This window comes from Dermacentor andersoni, chromosome 1 (genome assembly GCF_023375885.2).
Source record: "Dermacentor andersoni chromosome 1, qqDerAnde1_hic_scaffold, whole genome shotgun sequence".
NCBI lineage: Eukaryota > Metazoa > Arthropoda > Arachnida > Ixodida > Ixodidae > Dermacentor > Dermacentor andersoni.
The window spans coordinates 159438877-159464755 of NC_092814.1; the positions used below are offsets into that span (position 1 = coordinate 159438877).

The following is a 25879-nucleotide window of genomic DNA, read 5'->3' on the forward strand; positions in this document are numbered from 1 at the left end:
GAGCCTCGTGCGCGGGCGTCGTCGACGGGCGCCGTTTCCTTTGCTGGCTGCTGTGACGTAGTCATGCCGCGATGCTCTGGTGTCATACATGGCGAGAGAGAAAGCGTGTGACGCTCGGGCTTGAGTTTTGCGCTGCCGTGTCGTAGCACTTGTTGGCTGCGTATAACGTGAACGGCGACGGCGAGCACCGACGCAGCGCGTTGTCTCGGCATAAAGAGGGTGTCACAAAGGAGTAATGAATGTTGTGTTTTCTGCGCTTTGTCTGTACAAAATCCCCTGTACAACATCCTCGCATAATGCAAAGAAGATCACAAAGGCACATTCAGGCGTCCTTGTATAGTAGCTGAATTCTGAGCTGAAGGCCAAATACATGGTGAAAAAGTAAAAGCTGGTCTTCCGAAATAGCGTAAAAGGATGCGCTCAGGAAAGACAGCCGGCCTTCGTAATACAATTCGCACCTGTTTCATTCTGATAAAGAAGTGCCTACACACGCGTTTGTGCGTGGGTGTATAAATGCTTGCGCGCGCACGTGTACGCCTGTGTGCGTTCGTGCGTCCGGGTAAAAATATACGAAATAAATTTTTTGTCATGACAATGGAAACTGTCATGCTTTGGAACGCGCTGTTGTCGTCAAGTCGCAGGGTTCAGACGTGGCGGCAGGAATTTCTGCCACAACAAGAGAAACTTCACAACTGCGGCATGACACTTTGCTGTCGCGACATAGCAGCGGTGGCGTCCGCCGTGTGTCTCGCGTCCTGTTGTTAGAGGGAGGCTATTTATGTTGTGATGACAGAAATATTTTGCTTCGAGATTCGTCTGCTGCTATGGCATATCTTATGTCGTCATCCTAATTCCTTTTTTTTTACTTTCATTTGTGTGGTCTTAATAAATCATGTTTACCACTTATAAAGGCAATAATTCCTGTGGTTCTTTAGTGATGTTGGACTTCATTGCTATGCGCCCAAACTACACTGTTGGATAGTGTATGGTAAGCTAAAGTGTCGACTGTTCTTTTAGACGTATGTATTCGGCCAGCATAACATGAAAGCTCAACGTGATATACCTTTCTGGTCTTACTACGACGGAGAGGGGGGGGGGGGGGGGGGGCGTGCTTTTTTCCCGGTACTGCGTCTGCGCGAAAATAACAGTGTATGACAAATAATCCGGCACTGGGGCGTTTAGGTAATATCATTGTAGACCATGACGTTAGTTATTGTCTTCGAAAAAACACAACAAGTATGCTATAAAGAACAAATATATGGTATCATTGCAGCGAGAAAAAAAGGCAATTCTGGCAAAATTACAATGTGCCAACTTAACGAATAAGGCCCTATATGAATGTACCACATATTCAAGAACAAAGGAGTCGCCGACGCCGTAATTGTGCGCCGACGTATTCTTGTGTCATGTCAATAAAAAGAAATGAAAAATCCCGCGGCATTTGATGAAAAACTGATAAAGCATACGCTAATCTGCGTGTCCACACAGTGCTAGTCATGCACACTTAAATCATTCACACACGACATAATCGTGTTACCTCGCTTGTTCGCGCTTAATCTGAACTCTGTGCTTGCCTCTCTAAAATTTTGACTTCTGCGTCAAAGAACTATTGCGAACACTGTATGTTACGTTCATGCGCACATATTGTGAATGCTGCGTTTGTTTCTATACGTATCTGAACTGCATCGTATCTATGGCATTAGTTTCTTGTAGTTGCTGTGTGTGCGAAGTTGGCTGAGAGTCTCATTTATTATGGTATTGGAAACGTTGGCAACAAATGTGTCACCGGCTTCTCCTCCACTTCAATTTGTAGCATGAATGAAAGGTTGGGCCTGGGTGAAGTGAATGTTTACAGCTGTTAATGAGAGAGGAGGAGAAAAGGAGAAGAAAGGCAGAGATGTGAACCGTAAAAGCGTCTGGTTGGCTGCCCTCGGCTGGCGGAAGGGAATGTGAAACACTTCGTTGCCACATGCGGGGCAGTCATTTTGCAATAATTATAAAAACACATCACAGCAAGAAACAAGAAATATCGCACTTTCCGCATATTTTGTGACAGCGAGCGAAAAAAATAATCTTCTAATTTAAACACAGAGCCACTCTCAGAAAGGAAAAAAAAAAGAAGAAGGCGAAGAAGATTGCACACAGTTTAGCGACCGCCACCAACTCTACAGTCACGTAAATAAGAACGAAGAAATATAAGGATGCGTCAACTTGGCTAGGTCGTTTTTAGCCCACCCACCCAACTTATTAGCCCACCCATCGACTACACGGAGTGATCCGTACGCCTTTGCTGGTGTCACATGAGCGAATTACCCAATAACATGCTGACCGCGAAGATCGCGGTGCGTCTCCCTGTTGCGTAGCGGGGAATTTGAACAAACAGTTAGCATTTCCGAAGATGCCATAATTCAGGGGCACTGAAAGAGTAATACCCACCAGAAAACAAGTGAGAAAGTTATGCCGCTTTTCACAATAAGGCACTATAAGTATGTCCAGAGGCCATACCTGGCATTGTTTTAATGTGCAAGTGCACCAGTGCTGGGAAAATGGAAACCAAACGGTAAAATGCGAAATAGGACAGCCAAGTTAGATGTATGTGCGCAAAGCAAGTGGCATATTACTGGGTTTTTCTTGAATTTCTATGATCAATACACTGCTGCATCCGTGTACGAAATTCTTCCATTTCCTGTGTTTGTAGTCGTATAGGTACGCTTGATTATGGTTTAAACTGCCATTGCATACACGCATCGTATAACTCAGGGTAATGTTCTTTAGCGATTTTTTTTGTTCTTAATGAAAGCGGAAGCGAAGTATTGAAAGAGTGAGCTTCTAGCTTCGTGCTATCACAAAAAATAATTAGAAAGTCCTGCAAAGAATTGGCTTACCGGGCACTTCTTACGGTCTACAAGAGCAGTTCTCCTAAGCTTCTAATAAATTATGCATTCGCGAGCAAACGCCGAATATACGCGCTTATATTTCGCAAGTTTCATTAGAGCGCTGTTCATGTTTACTGTGTCAAGTGATTTCACTGTCGCACCCTGCTCATCTCATTGTTATTTCTTTTAATTTTCAGCGTTGGCAGTCACACTCCTGACAATAACAAGCAGTATGATTGCAGGTAAGTCCTTTTTCTCTTTTCGTATGACACTTATACATGGTAAGCATGGGCGTTAGGTCCGAGGAAAAAAACGTGTTTTCGACGTCCAAGCATTGGTTAAGTCAATATTTTTTATTATTCTTTTTTGAGTCACCAATATTAAAGCTCCAGCTCCAGTGATAGTAACAAAACTTTAATATGAATTATTGAAGCACCAGACCTCTTACGAAAAATAAGTTCCAATAATTTAAACAAGGGTTATGTGAACAGTAAATAAAAATAAAGTAGAAAAAGATAATGTAAGTAGGAGGATGCGTAAGCTTTAAATGATACGATAAAAGCCAATTTTAGAAATTTATGCAACTATAAAAAATGTATACTTGATTTAACAGCCCAGAAATATTGTAAATTCAGCTCTTGCTCTACGAAACTCTCGCGGCATCAGGTTAAGCGCACAGGACAGCGCCTGCACAACCCGACCAGGTTCCCTCTCAACGTGACGCTTGCAGCTGGTGTACAGTGCGATTCCGGGGGGTGGATCGTAGTAACCATTCCAGTGTCGCAAAGCGGCACGTTCACAGAAGTACGCGACTGGGTGTGTGATTGGCGCGCATATGGAACAGTCTGGGCATTCCACCTTGACACATGCCGTCACAGTCTGAAATCCTGCGTGCCGTCTCTTGGCATGGCGCCGCGTTATTCCGTGGCGCAGCTGAATGGGTAAACCCAGTTTGATAAGGCGATAGCACAATAGCCCATCAAGTTGCTCAATCTAATCATGATTTAAAACAACCTTCAAAGTCATGTAACAACGCCATAAGCAGAAAAACTGACACCAAGGAAACCATAAGGAATATGAACATTATTGTTAAGTATGCTTTCAAGTAATTCTATAGTGAGGGTTAAAAGTGAATCCCGAATTAACCTTCATCTTGTTCCGTGACATATAAACCGTCCTAATTCAGCGTGCCTGGTGTATTGCAGTTTCCTGCAATACTTCAGGCATCCTGTTTATTTCGACACACAGCTTTCCGTCACAGCTTCCGTCTTTATGACAAAAGAAAAAGAAAATATAAACAAGAAGGAAACGAGTAACAAATTCACAAAGCTTTATTGTTTTTTCGTTTGTAAGAAGGGTTCGCGACTGCACGGCTGGCTACGGTAACCTGACGTCCGCTATCCATGATTGGCCCGTGGCTGTTACAAGTGCTGTGGCGCATAGGATGGTTCTTGAATACCCGCCCTGGTTCTTAATAAGGAACGAAAGCGCAATAACAACTCGAGACAAGTCATAACATTCGCTGCATCTCCTCGCAACGTAAGGCCGAATTCACAAAGTTTGTTTTTCGTTACAACTGCCTGCCCCTTCGCTACTAATATGTCCGGCATCGCGATTGGCTGGTACCTTTTCTTCCGAACATTTATAATGTGAGAACTACTTTGTGTATATGGGTTGTGGGGCATTTCAAAGAAGCCAGACCTTCCTCTGTTTTTTTTTTTTTTTGCTTGGTTTGGTTTTTCCTCTTTTTTTCCTTTTTTTTTTAGCGCGGGAAAGACACTGCAACTTTGCCGAAGTGCGATGCAAAATGTTATTTTGCTTGTTCGCCGCAGTAATTTTCTTATCTGGGCATCTGTAGCATAGCTACGCTTGCATTGATTTCCGTTAATATGTGTGGAATCAGGCGTCCAACTGCTCAAAGGGGGCGCAGGGAGCCGGTGATGAGAAGAAATAGCAAGCAAATTAAGACCCGCCCACATCTGTTGTGACTGCAGCGACGATCACAAGATATTACGCCCAAAGATGGTCTCAAATATAGGTCAATATTTTAGTCACTCTGCGCCTGCTTTTCCTGCCACTTTCAGCATGGAAATTCATCCCGCTTCCTTACTGAATTAAAGAATCTCTCACTTGCATTTCCGCATAACTCGCCTGTGCAGTAGCTGCAACATGTACGTATAGGGGACGGCATAAGAGAGCCGCGTTTCATGTGATTTAGCCTGCTGCTAACAAGCATTGCCTTTGAAGTCGCCGGACTAGTTTGAGTGAGCAGCTCCGTGGGGGAAGGTACCCACTGTGTGTCTTGTTGGTTCTCTATCGCTGTGTGTATCATACTTCTCACCCAACATCTGGAGTAGCATGTCAGGCCATCATACAAGCAAACATCTCTGGATTTTCATGAAAGACAGCGTACCTCCAAGCTACAAAATAAGATCATGTGGAAGTCAGAGGACTGCATTTATGTTGGTTCTTTCAAGCTCGGTCCCTTCCGGCAGGCGCGTGAAACGCTGGGATGCAGACGAGTGCGCTAAAGAACACGCGCGGACAAATCCGAGGTGAACCTTTTTCGTCAAAAGCCCTACTGCGCGCTCCCAATTATAAACGCTTCTTTGCGTGCGCAAGGAACGCTCCGGCCCAACAGCAAGAAGATGAAGAAAAGCCAAGGAAGAGGGAGCCATTAAAGTAAACGCGACTTCGAGGGGACAAAAGAAAACACTGCGTCGGGCTGTCTGCCTCTGCAAGCAAACAAAGTTTCTTTCTTCATTTCCACCTCTCGCGCATTTGAATAATTTATACGAACGTCAATGCGACGGACGTGTCATATATTTCGGCCATCTGCCTGGAAAACTCCACGAGAATATGCGATTCCCAATATTCCAACTAAAGCCGCTGGCAGAGCGAGGTATCCAAATTAAGACGCGCGCTGCGCCTTATTATGCAAAGCTCCCGCTGTTCCTTTATTTCATTCTCGTGCACAAAGAGTGTCGTAGCAATATCCGCAATAGGGTTATTGAGACCCGCACCGCCAAAAAAGCTTACTCTGCGTGTGTGCATGTGTGTGTGTGCGGTGTGTGCGGGCGCCGCGAGAACACAGCGCAGCCATCGATTCAGGGCAAGAATCCTGCCTGGCAAGTTTGAAGATACGACAGAATTTAATGTTATTACAGCTTGTGTTGTGAGAAAATATAACAGCTCCAATCATTGATAACAGACTGCGACATTCTGCAGCCCCGAGAAAATATAACAACTCTAGTCACTGATAACGAGGAGGCTACGACATTCTGCAGCCCCGAATAACTTTGGAACAGATTCGCAAGCGCAGAAATCAGCGACTACGCTCTACATGGGAGCCCGTACACGCAGCTAAATAGCGGCAGTTATCGAAGCGCGGTGGTCACGGTGGAGGCGGCAACGCATTCCTGGCCGCACGCTGAAGCGAGCGACGTCGTTCAGGCATCTGCGGGTCTAATGTGAACGGTCGGGGACGGCGAGCCACGTCTGTTCGATAAGGGGTCGATGCACAAGGCGCCCCGAATGTCCGATTCTGCTGCTTTGCGGGCACGCGCGATAACGAACGGCCTCCAATGTGCCGTCCATTCGTAATGAGCGGCGCTGAGCATATGTGGAGGGGAGATGACAATGTCCCCGGCGTATCGCGCGCACCGTTTATGACGGCGCGGATTCTGCGTAGAGTCATATACCCTGCGCGGGGGAGACGCGCCACCCCGACCGTCTGGTCTCATTTGCTGCGACTCATTCATGGCGGTTGGGAAAGAACAAGAGGTCGAGACGCAGGGAATGTCCACGTCCGCCCCTTTTCGCTGCGATCCCATTGGAGAGTCTTGCTACGTGTCAGCTTATGAAAAGAGATAGGCACGACGGACTTCAACGCGCCGCACTGTAAGTGACACAGGCACGCACGCACGCACAGACACACACGCACACATAAAACAAAAAAACAAAAAAGAACTTTTTCAACGAGGTACACTTTCCATGCCTGAAAAATAAATGTGAGTTGGGGTTTGACACCTTCGTTAAACTGTCATTACCACGTCAAGGAAGCCGTTCTATCGTTTCGAAAGATCGCTCGGCATATCGCTTCGCTACGTTTACTAAATTGCGACTTTGTCTCCTAAGACAAGGTAGCAATTGACCCAAATGTTTGTGTAGCCCAAGTGTTGGAGTCATTCTCGCCAGACATTATGCTGTTTTTCTGATTTTTTCTAAATAAGCGCAAGCTTCCGTGAAGGAACGGAGAGCTTAAGAGATACGACTGTGTATGGTTTTCACTTTTCTTCAGTTTAAGAACGAAAAATTAAACCGTATGGAGACAGAAATACCTTCAGGGTGTTGTGAAATATGTGACAAATGTTAGCTTACTGCCAAAAAGACTGTTGTGATGGAAGAAATCTCGGATGAAGTTTGGGATTTACGGTGTCACAATATTTTCATTTTACTCAAATGGCTCCTATCTCTTGTAGAAACATGCAGTATGTCCCACTTTTTGGCCTGTCTTACTCTCAAAGTAATATACGTGTTTCCGTCTGTTCCGGCATTGCCGAAAAAAGTGCAACAAATTGCGCGCGTGCCTGTATGCGTGAGAGGCGGGAAGCGGCACCGCCGTCCCCGACAACGCTTCGGAAAGCGTCTGCGAGTCGGCCTGCAGTGGCGCCCCTCTACAACGGGCGCCTGCAGGGCCTTTTCAGAGATGATGTTGGGGCTATGACAACAAAACAAGTATACAGGTGCGACGATCACCACCGCAGTAGGAGAATTTGTTCAACGCGGATAATCTCGATCAGGGGCGTACCAACTATTTCTCGAGTAGGCGGGGAGGGGGCAAACTGCAACTGATCTCACCTCTCTCTCTTTCTCTCTCCACATACATACACAGACACACTCACATACATACATACATACATACATACATACATACATACATACATACATACATACATACATACATACATACATACATACATACATACATACATACATACGTGTGTGTGTGAACGAGAAGAAAAGGGGGTTAACCGAAGGTCCCGATTTTCATTAAGCATATCATGAGAAACCAACAAGGACACCAAAGACAACATAGAGGAAATTACATAGAGGAATTAAAGAAATGATAAATCACTGGCAATGAAAGTGGATGAAAAAACAACTTGCCGCAGATGGGCAACGATCCCACGTCTTCGCACTACGTGTGATGCGAAGACGTGGGATCGTTGCCCAGCTGCGGCAAGTTCCTTATATATATATATATATATATATATATATATATATATATATATATATATATATATATATATATATATATATATATATATATATATATATATATATATATATATATATATATATATATATATGTATATATATATATATATATATATATGCATCCGTCAGTTATATTTCTATTTACCAAACATAGACCTCTTTATTAATCACCCATCGTGAACCACGGGGCCCGAAAAATTATTTGAATTTGAGTTTATTTCTTGCAACTGTATCGAGCCTCAAGATGACGCTGGGACAAAATCCAACGAATGCGTCACAGCGGTCCCAGATCCCGTCCGGTATCATCAGTACAGCGCGCATTAAAATTTACGTTTCCTAAAGACAATTTTACCAATTAAGCAAAGAATTGCACGTGGTGTTTAAGGCTACAGAATAAGTGTATCGCTAGTATAGGTAATATAAATTGTCGAGGTTGTACGCAACGAAGTACAATCAACATAATTTACTTGCAATATTCACAAGAAAGAAAGACAGCAGATGTTTGCGAACAACCGAGGGTCCCGTTGCAGTAATTGACTTTGGGACCCTCGTCTGCATACTATCTGTTACTTACTCATTGTTACTGAATGGAGAATAAACTGAAGCTGAAGCTGACCTTGAAGGACTACAACTCGATCTCCAGCGAAGCTGGTTCTTTCGAGCAGTTGCAATAAAAGTTTCAGTTTCTTGTAATTGTAACACGTACTTTAAAAATTTGCCTATATATATATATATATATATATATATATATATATGGCTGTTCCGCTTGAAAACTTGCCCGCATGTAATGCTTTGGGGCACTTCTTCTTGGGAATTCTTAAAAAGCCAGTAATTCAGCAACACACATGTTACTTCACCATAACATATACCATGGTGTCCTCCCTCCCTGCATCCCCCCCCCCTCAATCCGATAGATTTGATATCAATTGAGTTCACTGTTCTCCCAGGGTAAAGGGATAGAATATTTGTTCGCCAAACGCATTCATAAAGCTCCGCATCGCTCCCATGCGTAATTGACTGCAAATGTCAGAATAAGTCCCCCCCCCCCCCCCCCCCCCCCCACTGTCTTTGATGCTTACCTACATATTCCTCATTCATAACGAGCCCTTTACATTCGCCAAAAATAAACAAAATGCCTTGTTTAGTTTACCGAGGACATCGCTGAAGCCAAGTCGGAACTTGTTATGACGCCTAAACATAGGGAAGGAAAGACGACGGCTCAGTAATTATTTGCAACGCTTCTAACTGGACATGGAACATAAACATTTTGTCGCATATATCAGTTATCACGTCGCCCCTCCCCTTTCTACATAATATATACCTCTTGTAAACTACAGCTAGAAGCATAGCTGATAGCGGCATTTCACACGCCCTAACACTTGAATAAGAATTTTTTTACAAAGGCTGTGCTTGATCCAACCGCATTTAACTTTGCACAGACAGTTTCCATAGCGTACCACCAATTTTCGCTAAACTTAGTCTTGATGGATTTTATAGTTCTGCCAGGGCAGTGGGTTCATTTCTTCCCCGCTCGTTAGACACGCTCATAACAATCTAGAGTGCCTGCATACGTAATGTATTGCGAAAGCCCCAATTACCGATCTATTTTGAACTTCACCTACACGTCACCCAGACCCTGGTAAGCAAGCGCTTTTGCATTTCGCCCCCACCGGATTGCAACAGTTGTGGCCTGGCATCGAAGACGCGGCGCCATGGTCAGCGCAATAACGACGCAGACATCTAAGCAACCGCGGGCGGCGATACACACATTTGTTCTAACGCAGCGCTGATGTATCTTTAATTTGTTCTCATGAAACTGAAACTGAAAACTGAGGTGGTTAAACCGGCGCAGCGGGATGAGTAATGCGCTATTGTCTTCCAATCAAAGGTCAATCACGGGTGCCAACCACTCCATTTGCCCCCCTTAGGGAAAGCGATGGAGCACGAACATATAATCGACAGCCGACAGTAGCCGTGGCCTGTAACTGATTTTCGCTTATTTACCGAAACAGGAAAAAAAGAATGGAGTGATCCAAAAGTAACATATACACTCCATTCGTCCAATGTAGAGGCCGTATGACGGAAGAAAGAGTGGGATAATGGGGCAAACATGGTGGGGACTTAAGGCAGTTCCAGTGGGCTGGTCTGTCTTTGTCGAGAAAGACGAACAAATCCTTCACGAACATAGGTACCCTTGTCTGCAGCAAAACACATAACTTCAATCTTTCCATCTTTTTGCAGTCGCTGTACGTGATGAGCTCATTTTATTTATTTATGAAAGAAGACCAATGTTAGAAAAGAAATAAGGGAGGAAAACGAAACATTTACGAGTGAATTAACTCTGCAAGTTGTGCTATAGTTGGGGACAGCGCCAGCATTGTATTCAAGCATGACTTCCCCGCGAGCTTGCCAACTTGCAGTTGGGCAATAGTTGTGAGGTACAAGCTTAGAAGAGTTGCGTCTACTTCCCATTACATTTGTCAGGACAGAAACAGCGAGAAAGCGTCGCTTAGTCGCCTGCTAAAAATTAGTACTATCAAAACGGCAAAAGCTTAGATGGCCGTGTAATGGGAAAATGTATCTCTCGTTTTTCTCGCGAAGTGGCCGAAATCAGCGCTCTGCTCATAATGAACCGTCATTTATAGAAGAAATTTTTAAAAAATGCTCTCGCGAAAGTGTGCTCCATCAGCGCGCGGTGACACGCGGTAATGCGCAATGAGGCCCGCTGGTTCGCTTTCGGCTAGGTGAGACGGCGGGAGAGTCGCCCTGCCCGAGGCTTCGCGTGCGCACACCACCCGGTGCACGCAGCCGAGCCGAGACAGAGAGGGGCGTTTCAGGCGACGAGCAGGTGCACCGGCGCCCGTCATTTCGCGCTTCTACAGCGAAGGCTTGGTTAAATTTCAACGACACGGTGCCCACGCGCAAAGAAACCCGCGGAGCACGGTTTGCGGCTTTGTTGCTTGTGTTGCGTTCCGGTCGGCGGCCTGCCGCGCACGTTCTATTCGCGGACGTCCGGCACGAATAGAACGTATTGCGAAAGCCCCAATTACCGATTGAGCTTCACCTACACGTCACCCATTAACTTGTCCTTACAGTCACCAAACATAACGAAGCTGCCTCCTTTAGTTCAGCGAGGTCACCAGGTGAAGTTAGCATGAAAAAGTAAAAAGAAAAAAGATGAGGGTTCAATAAATATTCGTAACGGCTCTAAATAAGCCAGAAACGTTAAAACTACGCGAGACATTGCACTTAAAATGCTTGCTATTCCTTCAAAGTATGAAATATCTGAAACACAGAGTTATCTTGGGACGTAGGGAAACCTAGCTAATAGCAGCAGCGTGATACTTTCGAACACATAATTAGAGTGTTTTAGCGCTGTATTTGACCCACCGTGGTTGCTCAGTGGCTATGGTGTTCGGCTACTGAGCACGAGGTCGCGGGATCGAATCCCGGCTACTACGGCCAGATTAGTCAGCCGCACGCACTATAGTCAGCCAGATATCTGCGACATGACGTGTACAATCAGGCACATGGCACACCTTTAGTAAGCCACAACCGCGGAGCAGCCGTAACTTCAGGGAGGCGCGCTAGCACCCCGGAGGCCCGGGTTCGATTACCACCCAGACCAAACAGTACCAAACAGCCACCGATTGACTTTGTTCACAGGAACCTCCTTGAGAAATGTGACGTCAATCCGAGCATTTCCTTGACAGTTGTTTGCGACTTCGGCCGTTTTTCGTCACGGCGCAATTTTGCCAAGTGCACCGGCCGCATAGGCCTTATGGCTTTCACCTTAAAAATCGGGCCCGTGTGGTAGACCTTGACCCAAGGTCAGCTAACGCAGAATCCCGACGCTCCGCCCATTCGGCCTGACAACTCTTCCGTTTTGCCCGCACACGCATGCGTAGCTTCGCTCAGCTAAAATCAGCGAGGGCATCTGAGCGCGCGCCGTCATGTCGCATACACTCTTAAGAAAAGTTTGCACCTTTTGGGGTGTATATCTGTCACACAACGATAATCGTCATCTGCCTTGATGCGTTTCCTTTCTTGAAAGCGCCGCGCCCGCTACTTTCCTGTCGGGAATGCTATGTCATACTGATAACATGCATGCCGTTCGTTACTGGAAAGTACCGGGCTCGCAGCGTTAAAGAAAGGAAACGCATCAAGGCAGATGACGATTATCGTTGTGTGGCAGATATACACCCCAAAGGGTGCAAACGTTTTTTAGAGTGTGGCAGCTAGCGCCTTCAGACGCTATGCTGCAGGCATCAGCGCAGGGTGTAGCGGACCTAGTTGTGAAAGTTTTGCGTCGGAGTACAACAAATCAGTTGTCGTGCCGTCGTCCTTACTGCTATCGTCACACGCACAATTGTTTGCATTACACGGAGATGTTGATTCTTCTAGTGACAACTTGCAGAACCCCAAACGATGCTGGACAGCCAGCTACCTGCAATATGCTTCGCATTACATTGATTCCTGTAGACTGTGGGGAATCAGAGTGATGTTGTTTCTTCATCTATTTGCTTGCACTTACAACGTGTCGGAGGCATTGCGTAATGCGATACTCCCAGCTACAGCCGCGGGAGGAATGGCGAGTACGGAAAGCGAATGACAAACATCGCCGATAGCCGGCGGGCTCGTTCAACTTTAAAGGGATGAGTTTGCGCCGGCTTGATTGGCCACTCGGCGGTGCTTGACGAGGACGGATAAGGGAAAAAAAATGTCTTCACATATTTGAACGCAAAAATTGCGTACCAAAAGCGCGGCCTAGTTCATGGAATGTCCTGCACTCAGCAGCATGGTACGTTCACGCTCAGAAAATCGGTGGAAAATCTCGGTGAATTCAGCCGTCCTGATCTCAAGAGTATTCTAGCGGATGGAAAAAATAAATAAAAATTAGGCGAGCGCCGAGCTTGGCTTTCGTGAGCGCGCCGCTGAATGAGATATTGCATACCTGATTCGAAGCGCAAACGTATGGCACCCGTTGAAGCCTGCCTTTTCAGTAAAAGGTCAGGAAACAGGATTACAAATGTATTGCGAGGTGCATTTCGTACTTTTTTCTCACCCTTAACGTATTTTCTATCAGTTACGCCAAGTCATGTGCGATGAAATGCAAAAGCTCCTAGGATACCTGTAGTCAGCAGTAGGGGTAAATAATAAGGGACTGAATTCATAAATATTTTCGTTCATAAGAGGTATTTGGCATTCGCCAACTGCCTTAGGTAAATAGCATGCCTACAATGACATTTAGCCACTTGTATATGTCCTTACGAACACTTCTAGCTCACGTACTTTATTGTGAATACAGGCTTAGAAGGCGAAATAATATGATACTCAAACAAGTCCATGAGCGATCCACAACCATCTGTTCGCGAATGATTTATATCTCTTTAGAGAAGTAGTCGGTTGCCCTGACAGCGTAGAACACAGATAGGCGTAGCAAATACGCCGCCGGGTATTTCGGCAAGTGTACAGAAAGTGTACAGAACGGTTCGGAAAGTGTACAGCTCTCGCACGCTTCTCTAATGCGCGAAAATCATGAACGGCATAGTGTGTTCGTTCACCTGAGACAATGTGCTTCTGAGTGGGTGCCGCTTAGCAGGCCAGCCACCGCTGGTTGCACTGTCTTCTCGTGAAGACGGCCAATCCAGTGAATGATTGACCACGTGAAGAGACAAGGCACGCCATCGCTTTGCAGGATGACGCCTCTGAGGCTCGCCTTGCATTGCGAGGAGTCGCTGAAAAAAGGGAGTCTCTAAAGCGCAGAGCGAGAAGTACGAGAAGTGGCTTCCAGGCCGTCGAGCAGCATTTGCTCGAATCAAATTGTCTCGAACATGCTGCTGGAAGCTGTATACCGTAGAAAATATGAAAAAAAAAATACTGGCTAACAGCAGTTTGTTTCTTTCACATCTTAAGCACTCTACGGTGGATGTATGTATGGTGGCACCCGCCGTGGTTGCTTAGTGGCTATGGTGTTGGGCTGCTAAGCACGAGGTCGCGGGATCGAATCCAGGCCACGGCAGACGCATTTCGATGGGAGCGAAATGCGAAAACACCCGTGTACTTAGATTTAGGTGCACGTTAAAGAACCCCGGGTGGTCGAAATTTCCGGACTCCCCTACTACGGCGTGCCTCATAATCAGAATGTGGTTTTGGCACGTAAAACCCCATAATCTAATTTTTTTATGTATGTTGGCAGTACGCACCTCGAGCACAAAAGGAGGCTCTTCCTTATGCGTCGGCGCATTCAAAAACTGTAAAACTTTCCATTGCTAAACTTTGTCTTGAGTCTGCTCTCGTGAAATTGTGTCACCATGCAATGCGTGCGAGCTTTGACAAGCAAGTTGATAGGTTGGTTTCGGCGGGGTTCCCAAGAACGGTTACCACAGCAGTGGCTGAAGCGATCTTGCATCTTGCAAAATATATATCAAAGGTGCCATGGTCAAGAAACCGTGCGCACAAGAAAAACAAGCTGCGAAGCCCGAAGTGGTTCCGTTTGTACATAGGATAGCCCACAATATGAAAATGTGGCAAACAGACACGGCGTCCCAGTCGTGTTTTCAGCCCCTCGGAAACAAGCACAGCTCGGAGCCCGCGTCGCGAGCGAGGGTACGAGGAGCAGCTGCACCAAAAAACATGGAAAGCAGTTTGGGAAGTGCTGCACCGGTGTGGTATATGAAATACCTTTGATCAGCGGGAAAACCTATGTGGGCCAAACGTGTAGATGCGTGAATGACCGCGCAGCTGAACATGTGCGGTCGCTGAAAGAAGGAGGTGCGCATCTTTCGCAACATTGTGCAACTTGCACTGCGTGTGACCGAGCGCCAGAACATTCGCCGCGGAAACAGTGCCTGTACTGCAAAAAGTGTGAACCACGGTTCCGAGAGATAAAGATTCTTGGCAGAAGCAGGGAAACAAAGGCACGTGAGGTTTTGGAAGCATTTCATATAAAGAAGAGAGGAAAAAACTGTGTTAGTGATACTTCCGTGACCCTCTTCAAAAGCGAAATGTCCTATCTATAACGGTTTGGCAGATTATGCATTTGGTCATTGTGCGCATGCCTGTGATTTTCCTTATATTTGCTGATTTTTCGGTGAATAAAGATAGACAAAGTTGGCGCTTGTCCTGTGTCGTTCTCCCTCTCGTGATCGTCTTAGTTGGCGCTGTTCCTTCCTAATTCATGTATTTATATAAACTCTGGATATAGTAAAGCTCCAATTATAATAACCGTAATTGAGCTATTGACCCTTTTCGCGGCGATCCCTTGGGCGCTGCCATGTTTGATCACGTGGTGACGCATCTATTGCTTGCCTCAATTGCCTCCGTTGCCTCCGCGTTTACAATGGGTTTGTATGACGCCGGTGCGGCTTGGCAAACCTCTGTTTCGGGAGGAGGAGGAGGAGGAGGAATGAGAAAAGTAGAAGGCAGGGAGGTTAACCAGAATAACGTCCGGTTGGCTACCCTACACCGGGAGAATGGGAAAGGGGAAAACAAAGATCACAGGGAGAGAGAGGAGGGACGGAAAGAAGGAAATCGCGGTGAGTTCGCTGACGCATGTGGTCTTACAGAAATTGCATTAATAGTCACAGATGGTCGCACAAACCCGTCGTCCTTAAGAAACACAAAAGCGCCTTCACCGCTTTATGGGCCGACGGGCGATGGGGGCGGTGTTCCAGCAGCACCTGCACAGAAAGCGGCCGATTGTCCAGTTTTTGGAAAGCTTTGGCAAGTTCTTCCCTCTCTAGGGCATATCTTGGACAGTGGCACAGCAGGTGGTCGATGTTTTCTTCGGTGCCACAGACCACGCATGCTGCACTGTCAGTGACTCCAATTAATGTAGAGTATGCCTTTGTGAAGGCAACTCCTAACCAGAGGCGGCAGAGAAGCGCAACTTCACGTCGAGGAAGTCCGAGTGGAGGTCGGAGTTGTAGGGAGGGGTTTAGTCGATGCAGTCGCGTAAGTCGTAAGTGTGGCGAGTTCCACTCGGTCACTGTGAGACTGCGTGCCAGGTGTCTAAGCTGCCTTGCAGCGTCAGTCCTCGAAAGCGGAATTGGAACGCTGTGCTCTTCTTGATGTGCTGTGCGAGCAGCGTTATCGGCAGAATCATTGCCACTGATGCCACAGTGACCAGGTACCCACTGAAAATCGACCTCGTGACCTTTTTGTTGGACATCATGGTAAAGTTTCACGACTTCGTATGTCAATTGGTCATGACATCCGTGTCGGAGAACTGACTGTGTGCACTGTAATGCCGGTTTTGAATCACCGAACACAGCCCATTTTCTAGGTCTTTCAGAATCAATGAATTCCAGTGCTCGGCGCAGGGCCGTTAGTTTTGCCGCCGTTGAGGTCGTGACATGCGATGTCTTGAACCGCAGTGTCATTCCTCGCGTTGGTATAACCACGGCACCACCAGAACTGCACGACGTAGTCGATCCATCGGTATAGATGTGCACGTGGTTGCTGTACTTTTCATGCAGAAGAAGTAAGCTCAGCTGTTTTAGAGCAGGGGTCGGTAGATCTGTCTTCTTCTGTAGTGCCGGAATCATTATATGTACTTGTGGACGGCTCAAACACCACGGAGGAAACGCTGGCTTGGCCGCAATTGCGTACCCTGAAGTAAACGACGCACGATGTGCACTGACAATACCGCTAAATGTCGAGCAGGGCCTTGCAGCAGTGAGGCTCGCCAAGTGGTGGGAACGGGTCCTAGCATAATGCCTGAGATGCATACGCATTGTCTCAACGGTAATGTGCGTCGTGATTGGGTAATCCTGCGCAAGGGCAATAGTTTCAGCCATTGATGCACTGCGTGGTAAGCCAAGACATATCTTGAGGGCTTGCGCTTGAATACTCTGAATCGTACGCAGATTAGTCTTGCAGGTGTTGGATATTGCAGGCAGACTGTATCGCAGGAATCCAACGAACAACGCCATGTACCGCTGTAACATAGCGTGTATAGATACTCCCCAAATTTTCCTGCAAGGAACCTGAACAGGTGACAGATAGCAGTCAGCCGCTTTTTCCCGAAATTGACGTGCGCAGTCCAAGACAGGTCTCTGTCAATTACGACTCCCAAGAATCTGTGACTTCTGCTGCATGGTATAAGTTGTCCGTTAATAGATACGCCGTAACCAGACATTGCCTTCCTCGTGAATGCCACCATTGCGCACTTTCCGCATGAAATTTCAAGTCCTTGTTCACGAAGGTAGCAAGATGTCATTGTGGCTGCCTTTTGAAGCCGAGCACGAAGCTGAAGTCGTGTCACACCTGATGCCCAAATGCAGATGTCGTCCGCATAGATGGAAAGTCGTACGGTGCTTGGCAGGTTGTAAACTAATCCACTGAGGGTGAGATTGAAAAGAGTCGGGCTAAGCACTCCTCCTTGAGGGACTCCTCGGCTATCGTAATGCTCGGACGTCGGGCCATTTTCTGTGTGCACGTAGAATGGTCTCCTCTGTAAGTAGTTGCACACCCACATATACATCTTACCACCAAGTCCGACGGCTTCTAACATGCTAAGGATGGCTTCATGGGTGACATTATCATAAGCTCCTTTAACGTCTAGAAACAGAGCAGCAGATAGTCGCTTACAGGCCTTTTGGTGTTGCAGAAATGTTATCAAGTCAACAACGCTGTCTGTAGACGAACGGCCCCGTCTGAATCCGGCCATATCATGTGGATAGATTTCATAGTGCTCTAAGTACCCTTCCAGACGTGTTAAAATCATTCTTTCCATTGTTTTTCCGACACAGCTGGCAAGTGCGATCGGACGGTATGAGGAAATGTCCAAAGGCGACTTGCCAGCTTTGAGAAGTGGAATGGGGCGAGTTGACTTCCACTCTTGCGGAACCGTACCCGTCTGCCAGGAGTCGTTGTACAGGAGCAAGAGTGCCTGCCGAGCTTGATCTCCTAGGTTACACAGGGCACGGTATGTAATGCCGTCAGGTCCTGGAGCTGAAGAACGCCTGCACAAAGCCAGCACAGCTTCTAGTTCTTCCATAGAAAAGGGGCATTCCATGTGGAGATCGCGTGAGAACAGTGGGTGGTCGAGCGTTCCCGTACCCGTTCCATCGGAATTTGCCTCGCCAGCAATCTTTCTGCAGAAAGATTCAGCGACATCAATATCTCTGCATTGTAGATAAAGTGCCAGAGATTTAAACGGGTGGCGCTGACCAAAGGTTGTGCGAAGGCCACGAACAGTCCTCCATATAAGCGATAAAGGTTTTCGCGGATCCAGGGACTCGCAAAAGGATGCCCATTGTCGCGAAGCCAGCTTGTTCATGTGACGCTGTATTTTCTCAAATCATGATTGGACTTCGTGCGTCTATATCTTCGCTCCGCACGACGGCGAATTGCTCGAAGTGTTGCTACTTCGATGTCGAAATCGGTGTGGGAAGAACTCCTCGAAAGCAAATGCGTGGTTGTTCGTATGACATCCTTTATCGCGCCCTGTAGGTTATAGGAGGTGCCGTCACGACAACAGTCTTCCATTATTATTTTGTATTTAGGCCAATCGGTGCACTGGACGGTTCTGGAGGACTTGGAGCTAGTCAAACCTTCGATCTTCAAATAGGTTGGGATGTGGTCGCTACCCCGTGTTTCTAAATCCGAAAACCAGTGCACTCTTCTCGAAAGCGAACGTGAAACGAAGGTTAGGTCCAAGCAGCTGCTATACGCTGATCCACGCAGATAAGTAGGGCTTCCATCATTTGACAAGCAAAATTCGCGTTCAGAGGCAAAGGACACCAACGTTCTGCCTCTAGAGTTAACTTTGGAGCTTCCCCATAGGTAATGGTGGGCGTTAAAGTCACCAGTGAGCACCCAGTCGATGTTAAAATTCCCCGTAGGCGCTCACAATCTAGACGGCTTGGTGGAGATAAATAGGCTCCAAGAATTGTGAACGTGAGCTTTTTCTTCTTCACTGTTAAGCAAACGTATTGATTTGCTTCGTCAGGAGGCACTGGGTGATGTACATAAGTCAAGTCACGGCGTATAAACACAACAACCTTGCTGCACTCTCCGTGGGTAGAGGACATAAAGCACTCATACCCGGACAGTCTGATGGGAGCTGACAGGTTGGGCTCGCAAATCACGATAATGGGGAACTGGTGCGTAAAGACAAGCTGTCTAAAGTCGGACATGCGTGACTTAAGCCCTCTGGCGTTCCACTGAAAGACAGATGCATTCTTGACTTCGTCTTGAAACGACGGCATCTCTCGGGCCGTGGTTTTACCCTAGAGCCACAAGCACCGGACTCAAAGTGTCCAGCACCTGCAGTGCGCTCTGTGCCGACGGGGTTTTCATGCTGCTCAGTAGAATGCGCATGGTGTCCATAAGTGACTTCAGCATCACTATGACTTGGCGATCTTCAGTCGTCGTCCCATCCGCGGTTCGTGAGGTCATTGAGGGCGGCGCAATTTGATGTGACTCCGAGGCAGGTTGTGCTCGTGGAAGTGTAAGCCACTCTTCAGGAGGTGAGAGTGTTGCCCCAGTCTTCGTTTTCGGACTGTCGGTCTTTGCGGAAGTTGGCGTTGATACGGCAGCCGCTTTGCCGGAAGATGGTGTATATCTTTCAGTAGACGTAACTCTTCGTGCTGCTCTTCGGTGCCGATGTCGTCGTCGCCTGAGAGTAGCGGCAGCCTCTCTGTGTGTTGAATGGTCCCGTACCATACGTTTGAATACTGCTCGCTCGTTCCTCACCCGCGGGCAATCATTGGATGAGGCCTCATGAGTACCATGGCAGTTAGGGCACTTTAACACAGTTGCGCGGCAGGCATCTGCTGAATGAGATTCGGCGCACCGTGGGCACATGAGGTTATTCCTACAGACACCTTTTATGTGTCCCATCTTGCAGCATTTGTAGCATTGCAGGTGCTTCGGTACGTATGGGCGGACTGGATGGCGGACGTGACCAACTTTGACGTGTGAGGGAAGGCTGTCTCCATCAAACCACAGCTTCAGGCAACGGGTGTTGCCAAGTCTTCTGATGTGCGTGATGAGAGTGCCTTCTGTAGTTGGCGTTATTAATATTGGTAAGTCGTCGGTTGGTATAGAAATATCGACATCATAAATGATGCCGATAGTGCCATTGCAGCCAGTAGGTATCATGGATCGCACTTGCACTATGTCGATCTCCGTTACGTGCCGCAGGCTTTGCAGTGCACTACGGTGTAGAACATCTACTGCAAGGACATTCTTCCGTGAGTTTATTCTCACGTCCTTGATCTCGTTTGGCGCGATTCCCTCAAGAAACGCAGAAAGTACTTGCCTGTTTAGGAGTCGCAGATTTGACACTGGGTCCACAGGCATGAAGAGCATAGTGTACGGCCAGCGCTGTGGTGTTGTCTTCACCGTGGAGACGGCGACGATGACCTCCGTGGCAGTCTTCTTTTTGTGGTTCGGCTCATGACAAGCGTTAAATCGTCGTCCGAGGAGTCGACGCTGTCCGAGTACAACTCGGTTGCCTCGCGGTCCGTGTCACTCGACGCATTTCCACGTTTCCTGGACGTGACCCCACGTGATGGCTTGGCTCCAGGATGGTCTTCGGGGGCTTCTTCGTCCATGGCCGCAACACGGGAGCGGCAGCTCCCAGAGTTTGGAAAGAAATAAAGCGAGACAAAGGTACAAGCGTTCTATGATAGAAACACTTCATCGTCGTATCGTAGACGATGACTGGCTAGACGAAACGAAGCTTTGGCCACAGCTTCAGAGAACATGCAAAAGCGCTTTCGGAGCTGATTAAGCTAAGAAATTAAGAGTGTGATGAAATATCGTCTGGTCGGGAAGCAACAGCATAATAGGAATAAAAACAGAACGCCGACCAAGATGGGGCTGTCAAAAAAATTCTTAAACGTTTTGACTACCACACGGAAGCCTTGTTTACTGTGAACAAGGCTTCCATGTGGAAGTCGAAACGTTTAAGAATTTTTTTGACAACCCCATTTCGGTCGGCGTTCTGTTTTTATTCCTATTATGCTGATTAAGCTATGTCGAAACGGCGCGAGCAGCGTATATCGTGCTTGTTCTAAAAGCGGGGCCAAATATGTATTCCAAGCTATCCAAACTTTCCGCTCATAACCTGAATCAGGATTAGTGTGTTTCGCACTTCGTTCTTTATTTGGGAAATATTTTGAAGCAGCAGTTTGTCACATTTCCGACGTCCTCGGTGCTGTGACTATCTAATTATTTTCTGCCTAATCGCTCGCGGGTGTGCTCACTTCCGATATATTTGTTCTTGCTACGCGCAAGGCTTGAAACGTAGCCGTTTTGTACATTGTAATACCTTGTGGCAAAGATGTATTATCGCTATTAACTTGCTTACTCTTGTGGACCGTCACGAAATGTTCAGCTTCGACCATTCGTGCCCTATCGGTGTAGTCCGTCATTTATTGTGCCTATATGGTGTGCATATATTCAAGTGCGCGCCCATTCACTTATTGACACGTTGGCGATAGAGTGGGCGTAAGATTCCGTGCCAGTTGGAGTAGATGTGGGTTGTTACGGTGCGCGAAACTTACCGTGACAGGAAACGGCGTTACTCCCTATGTCATTGTTTAACGAGCGGTACTCACCCTTGCCGACGTTCCGGGGCTGAAGCACTTCTTTTGAAGATTATCGATACAACGCTGGCGGTTGAGCAAATTTCTGCATCCTCAAGGAAATCCGTACATCTCGAAGTGCGGGTAACACGTACGCACAGTTGCAGCAGCCGTCCGCGAACTTAGACACACAGATTCATTCCATTCCTTAATATGCCAGTCACTATTTTTGCAGCCAACTACTGAACACGTCTAGAATTCACATGATTCAATCCAGCATGATTGGAGCACAGTGCGCTAGTGAAAACTCAGTTTCATTGCCGACAGCTGATCGCACAGAAGCAAGGTGGAAGCGGTAATGGTTTCGTAGTCGTGTGCTGTCGCTGAGGCTACGGCCGGCGCGCCGCCGAAAGCGTCACCTCGTTTCTCTAGAACAAACTTCTCCGCGACAAGGGTCAATAGACAAGTAAGAAGGTCGGTGGACAGGATTTCGCTTTGGCTGAACTCTAACAGTTGGAGACGAACACATTCAGCGTGCTATCGAGCTTCTTCACGTTATCGAGATCACAGACGTATCTACCGGAGGGGTACATACGCCCCGGTACAAATTTTCGGCTGCACGCTTGCAAGTCCAACAAAACTGCAGTTGAACCTAAATTGTATTTCTTAATAGAGTGACCACATAGGTAACGCTTTCCTTTACTACACATCCCCTGCTTGGACAGCGAGGATTGTCTTTTGTGCCTTCTCTGGACGCCCTGTATACCGGGCGTCCAGAGATGGCGAATCCCCCGCGTCGTGTACTATATAGTACACCACGCGGGGGATTCGCCATACATGCTCGCGTTGCGGAGAACGCCTGGTGCCGGGCAGTTCCCGCCATACGAAACTGCCAGTTTGCGCGACTTGCATCATGCCCAGTATTTTGGGAGCGCCATATCCGTATACGAAGACACAATCATAGCTTGCTACATTTAACCTTCGGGCGAGGGAGAGGTATTATAATCAGCCCGACTGTTGGCATACTGTTGGCATACGCGACTGTTGCCGTAAGGCACAACGACTGTTGCGCCTTACGGCATGAAATCGGTAAATTATCAAATGCTGGATCTATTTAATTTCTGTCTAAAGATAACCTACATAGCGTTGCAGTCTTAGTATCTCATCACCATCAAAAATCTAATCAAACCTCTTACAGGTATAACTGTCGAATTTCATAGTGTAATCACTTATCATAGAAATGCTCGTGAAAATGACCTGGGTCGAACGTGCAGAGCCATTTCAATACCAATAGAACACTGAATTGAATTTTTTATAAAGATATGTGCCACTTATGACATTGACGATTTCATTTTCAGGCTGTTTCTAAATAAGAGCTGCGCTATTGTTTCCCGGCAGGAGAAAGGACAGCAGATATATCGTATATTGAAAAAAATGAGGACCACTTTTTGGTGACGAGTACCGAAAATTTGAACCGTGTTTGTTGCTTATCTTTTCTGAAAAGAGTTAATGAGTGCTCGCTTTCTCCCAGCTTTTATGCGTTATACACTGCATTAAGTACCCCCGGTACACCATGTGGGACACGGCGTTTCCTTTTAAGGCGGAACCCTTAGGTGTCTATGCTGGCGGTGGCCTTGGCGGTGGCCTTGGCGGTGCCCTTGGCAAAACTGCGCCGTGACGAAAAATGGCCGACGTCGCAAAGAGTAAACACCTGTCAAAGAAATACTCGGATTAACGTCCGATTTCTCAGGGAGGTTCCTGTGAACAAAGTAAATTGGGGGCTTTGAAATGAAAATTTAGTACACTTCGGTCTGGGTGGGAATCGAACCCGGGCCTCCGGGGTGCGAGGCAAGCGCGAGCGCGCCTCCCTGAAGCCACGGCTGCTTTTCTTTATTTTTTATTACCGTCATTACAACACCACGTAAACGCGTACAAAGGTCACTTGGTGCAGAAAAATAATATTACATAATTTGGAGGGACTGTACAGATTCAAAAGGCCCTCACAGAGGATATCACAGACACCAAACTGTCAATCTCCTGAGACCACTCTGGCAGTTGAATCATGTGCTTGAGGGCATCACGCGTGTACCTAAGACTTTCACTTACGTGTTCCCTCGCAGACCTTTCATCTACACGGGCATTCCTGACATCCATACGCGTTTTCCACACGCTGCTCATACATAAAAGCGTTATCAAGTCAGCCAGCACTCCCCGTGTGTCTGCGCATGGTAAGAACCGAATAGCGAAAGGACTTATCGGTAGTTCTTTCTTCAAAGTTCATTTGAGAACGTCCCTCAATAAAACGGAGTCATGGCAATCCAAGAAGATGTGCTCAATATTTTCAGGTTTCTTACATATGATTCAGTTAACAGAACATGGAACTAGAAGCCCTTGCTTTGTAGCCATGGCTTCACAAGGAGAGTGCCAGAATGCAATTGAAAAAAGATTTTCACTGAAGGTCTAACCGGCATTTTTTAACGCGTTTCAGCACATTGCGTTCAAGTCCTGAGTTATAGACCGTGCGGTATACAGGATGCGGCAAGAAAACATCAACCAGATCACAATAAGGTTTCTTGCGCGTCACAGAAGACAAAAAGTCCTTCGAAAAATGCGCTTTCAGTAAAGAAAAGGACATAACAACTTCCCTCAGAAAACTAATTGGTGTTCGAGTTTGTTCATTTGTTGATGAGACAACCCACTCAGGAGAAGAAGAACTTAATCTCGCTTGAATAACAATACGCAGAAATATATCACTTTGGTCCCTTAAGAAAAAGAACCTACTAACAATCTGTTTCAAAAACAAATGTGTTAGACCTAGCCCCCCATTGTTCACCGAATGAAACAAGTTACACCGGCTAGTTCTTTCCCAAGTGGATCTCCATATATATACCGCAAACACTCTGTGAAGTTTCTGCACCGAAATTCTTGCCATGCATAACACTTGTAGTACATAATACACTTTTGTAGCTAAAAAGAAATTGCAAACACTAACTCTTGAAAAAATCGAAAAATTATGCCCGCCCCACTTTTCTCTCTGATCTCTAACTCTTTTTACTTCTTCGATCCAATACGCGGCACTGTCACGATAATGTTGCAATGGCACCCCAATATATTTTCCAGGGGTAACGCTTCAGTTCATATTGCAAAAATACTCGGGTACCTGAGGCCAGCTGCCGTGCCATAAACATAAGCACTTAGTCCGGCTGACAACACTTCCAGTTGCGGCCCAAAAGGAAACAACCTCTTTCATAGTTTTATTCACGCTTTCTGTATCACTGCAAAAAATTGCCACGTCATCTGCATAATCCAAAACTCTAGCCTCAATTCCTGCATAGATAAACCCACGAATAGATTGGATTTTAATAATTTTCAAACAAAACGGCTCTAAATACAAGGCAAATAAAAGAGGCGACAAGCAGCATCCTTATTTTACTGATGATTCCACTTTTATACTGGCGCCTAATTTCCTATTAATTACTAACTTTGCATTGCAATCTTTGCACACCCTTCTTACTCCATCTATTACCACTGCACCTGCTTTAATATGTTCTAAGAGCAAGAATATTACATCATGGACGACTCTGTCAAAAGCCTTTTCAAGGTCAATTTGTATCATAGCGACTCGGTCCTCCCTCTCATCGCAACATTCCAGTATGGCCCTTGCAGTATGTATATTCGAAAGGATCGATCTGCCTTTGATACCGCATGTCTGATGGGGACCCACAAGTTCTTTTATAACAGTCTGCAATCGTCGCACCAGTACTTTAGTGTAAACTTTATAGTCCGTATTTGTCAAGCTTATTCGTCTGTAGGCTTCAACCGCCAACAGTCTCGCACGATCTTTCGCTTTAGGAATTAAAATAACGTGCGATGTACGAAAAGAAGAAGGCGCTGAGAAGGAGTCCCAGCTGAATTTTGATGGTTTTTCAGCTGGGACTTATGGAAGCTAAATGATAAGCTGTTGCAAGACGTGCCTCATAATCAGAAAGTTGTTTTGGCACGTAAAACCCCATAATTTTTAATACATACATACCGCAAAGTTTCCGGTATGATTCAAAGAATGCTTTCCATATATAACAACATTTTTAACTGAAATGAAAATAGAGGAGCTTTTTATCTTTTGTCAAGGTGTGGTGGTGAGGTTTATTCTGTTCGATCTACCTAGGAATACATTTAATAACT

The 25879-nt window shown here is 46.5% G+C and overlaps 1 protein-coding gene across 1 annotated transcript in view; it reads left to right on the forward strand.

Annotated features, from left to right (window-relative positions):
• LOC126546995 (neuropilin and tolloid-like protein 1) overlaps positions 1–25879 on the forward strand; it is a 454676-nt gene that overhangs the window by 229125 nt on the left and 199672 nt on the right. Inside the window, exon 2 of the mRNA XM_050194788.3 lies at positions 3074–3118. Coding sequence (XP_050050745.1) covers positions 3074–3118 — 45 coding nt within the window. The remainder of the gene's footprint in view (positions 1–3073; positions 3119–25879) is intronic.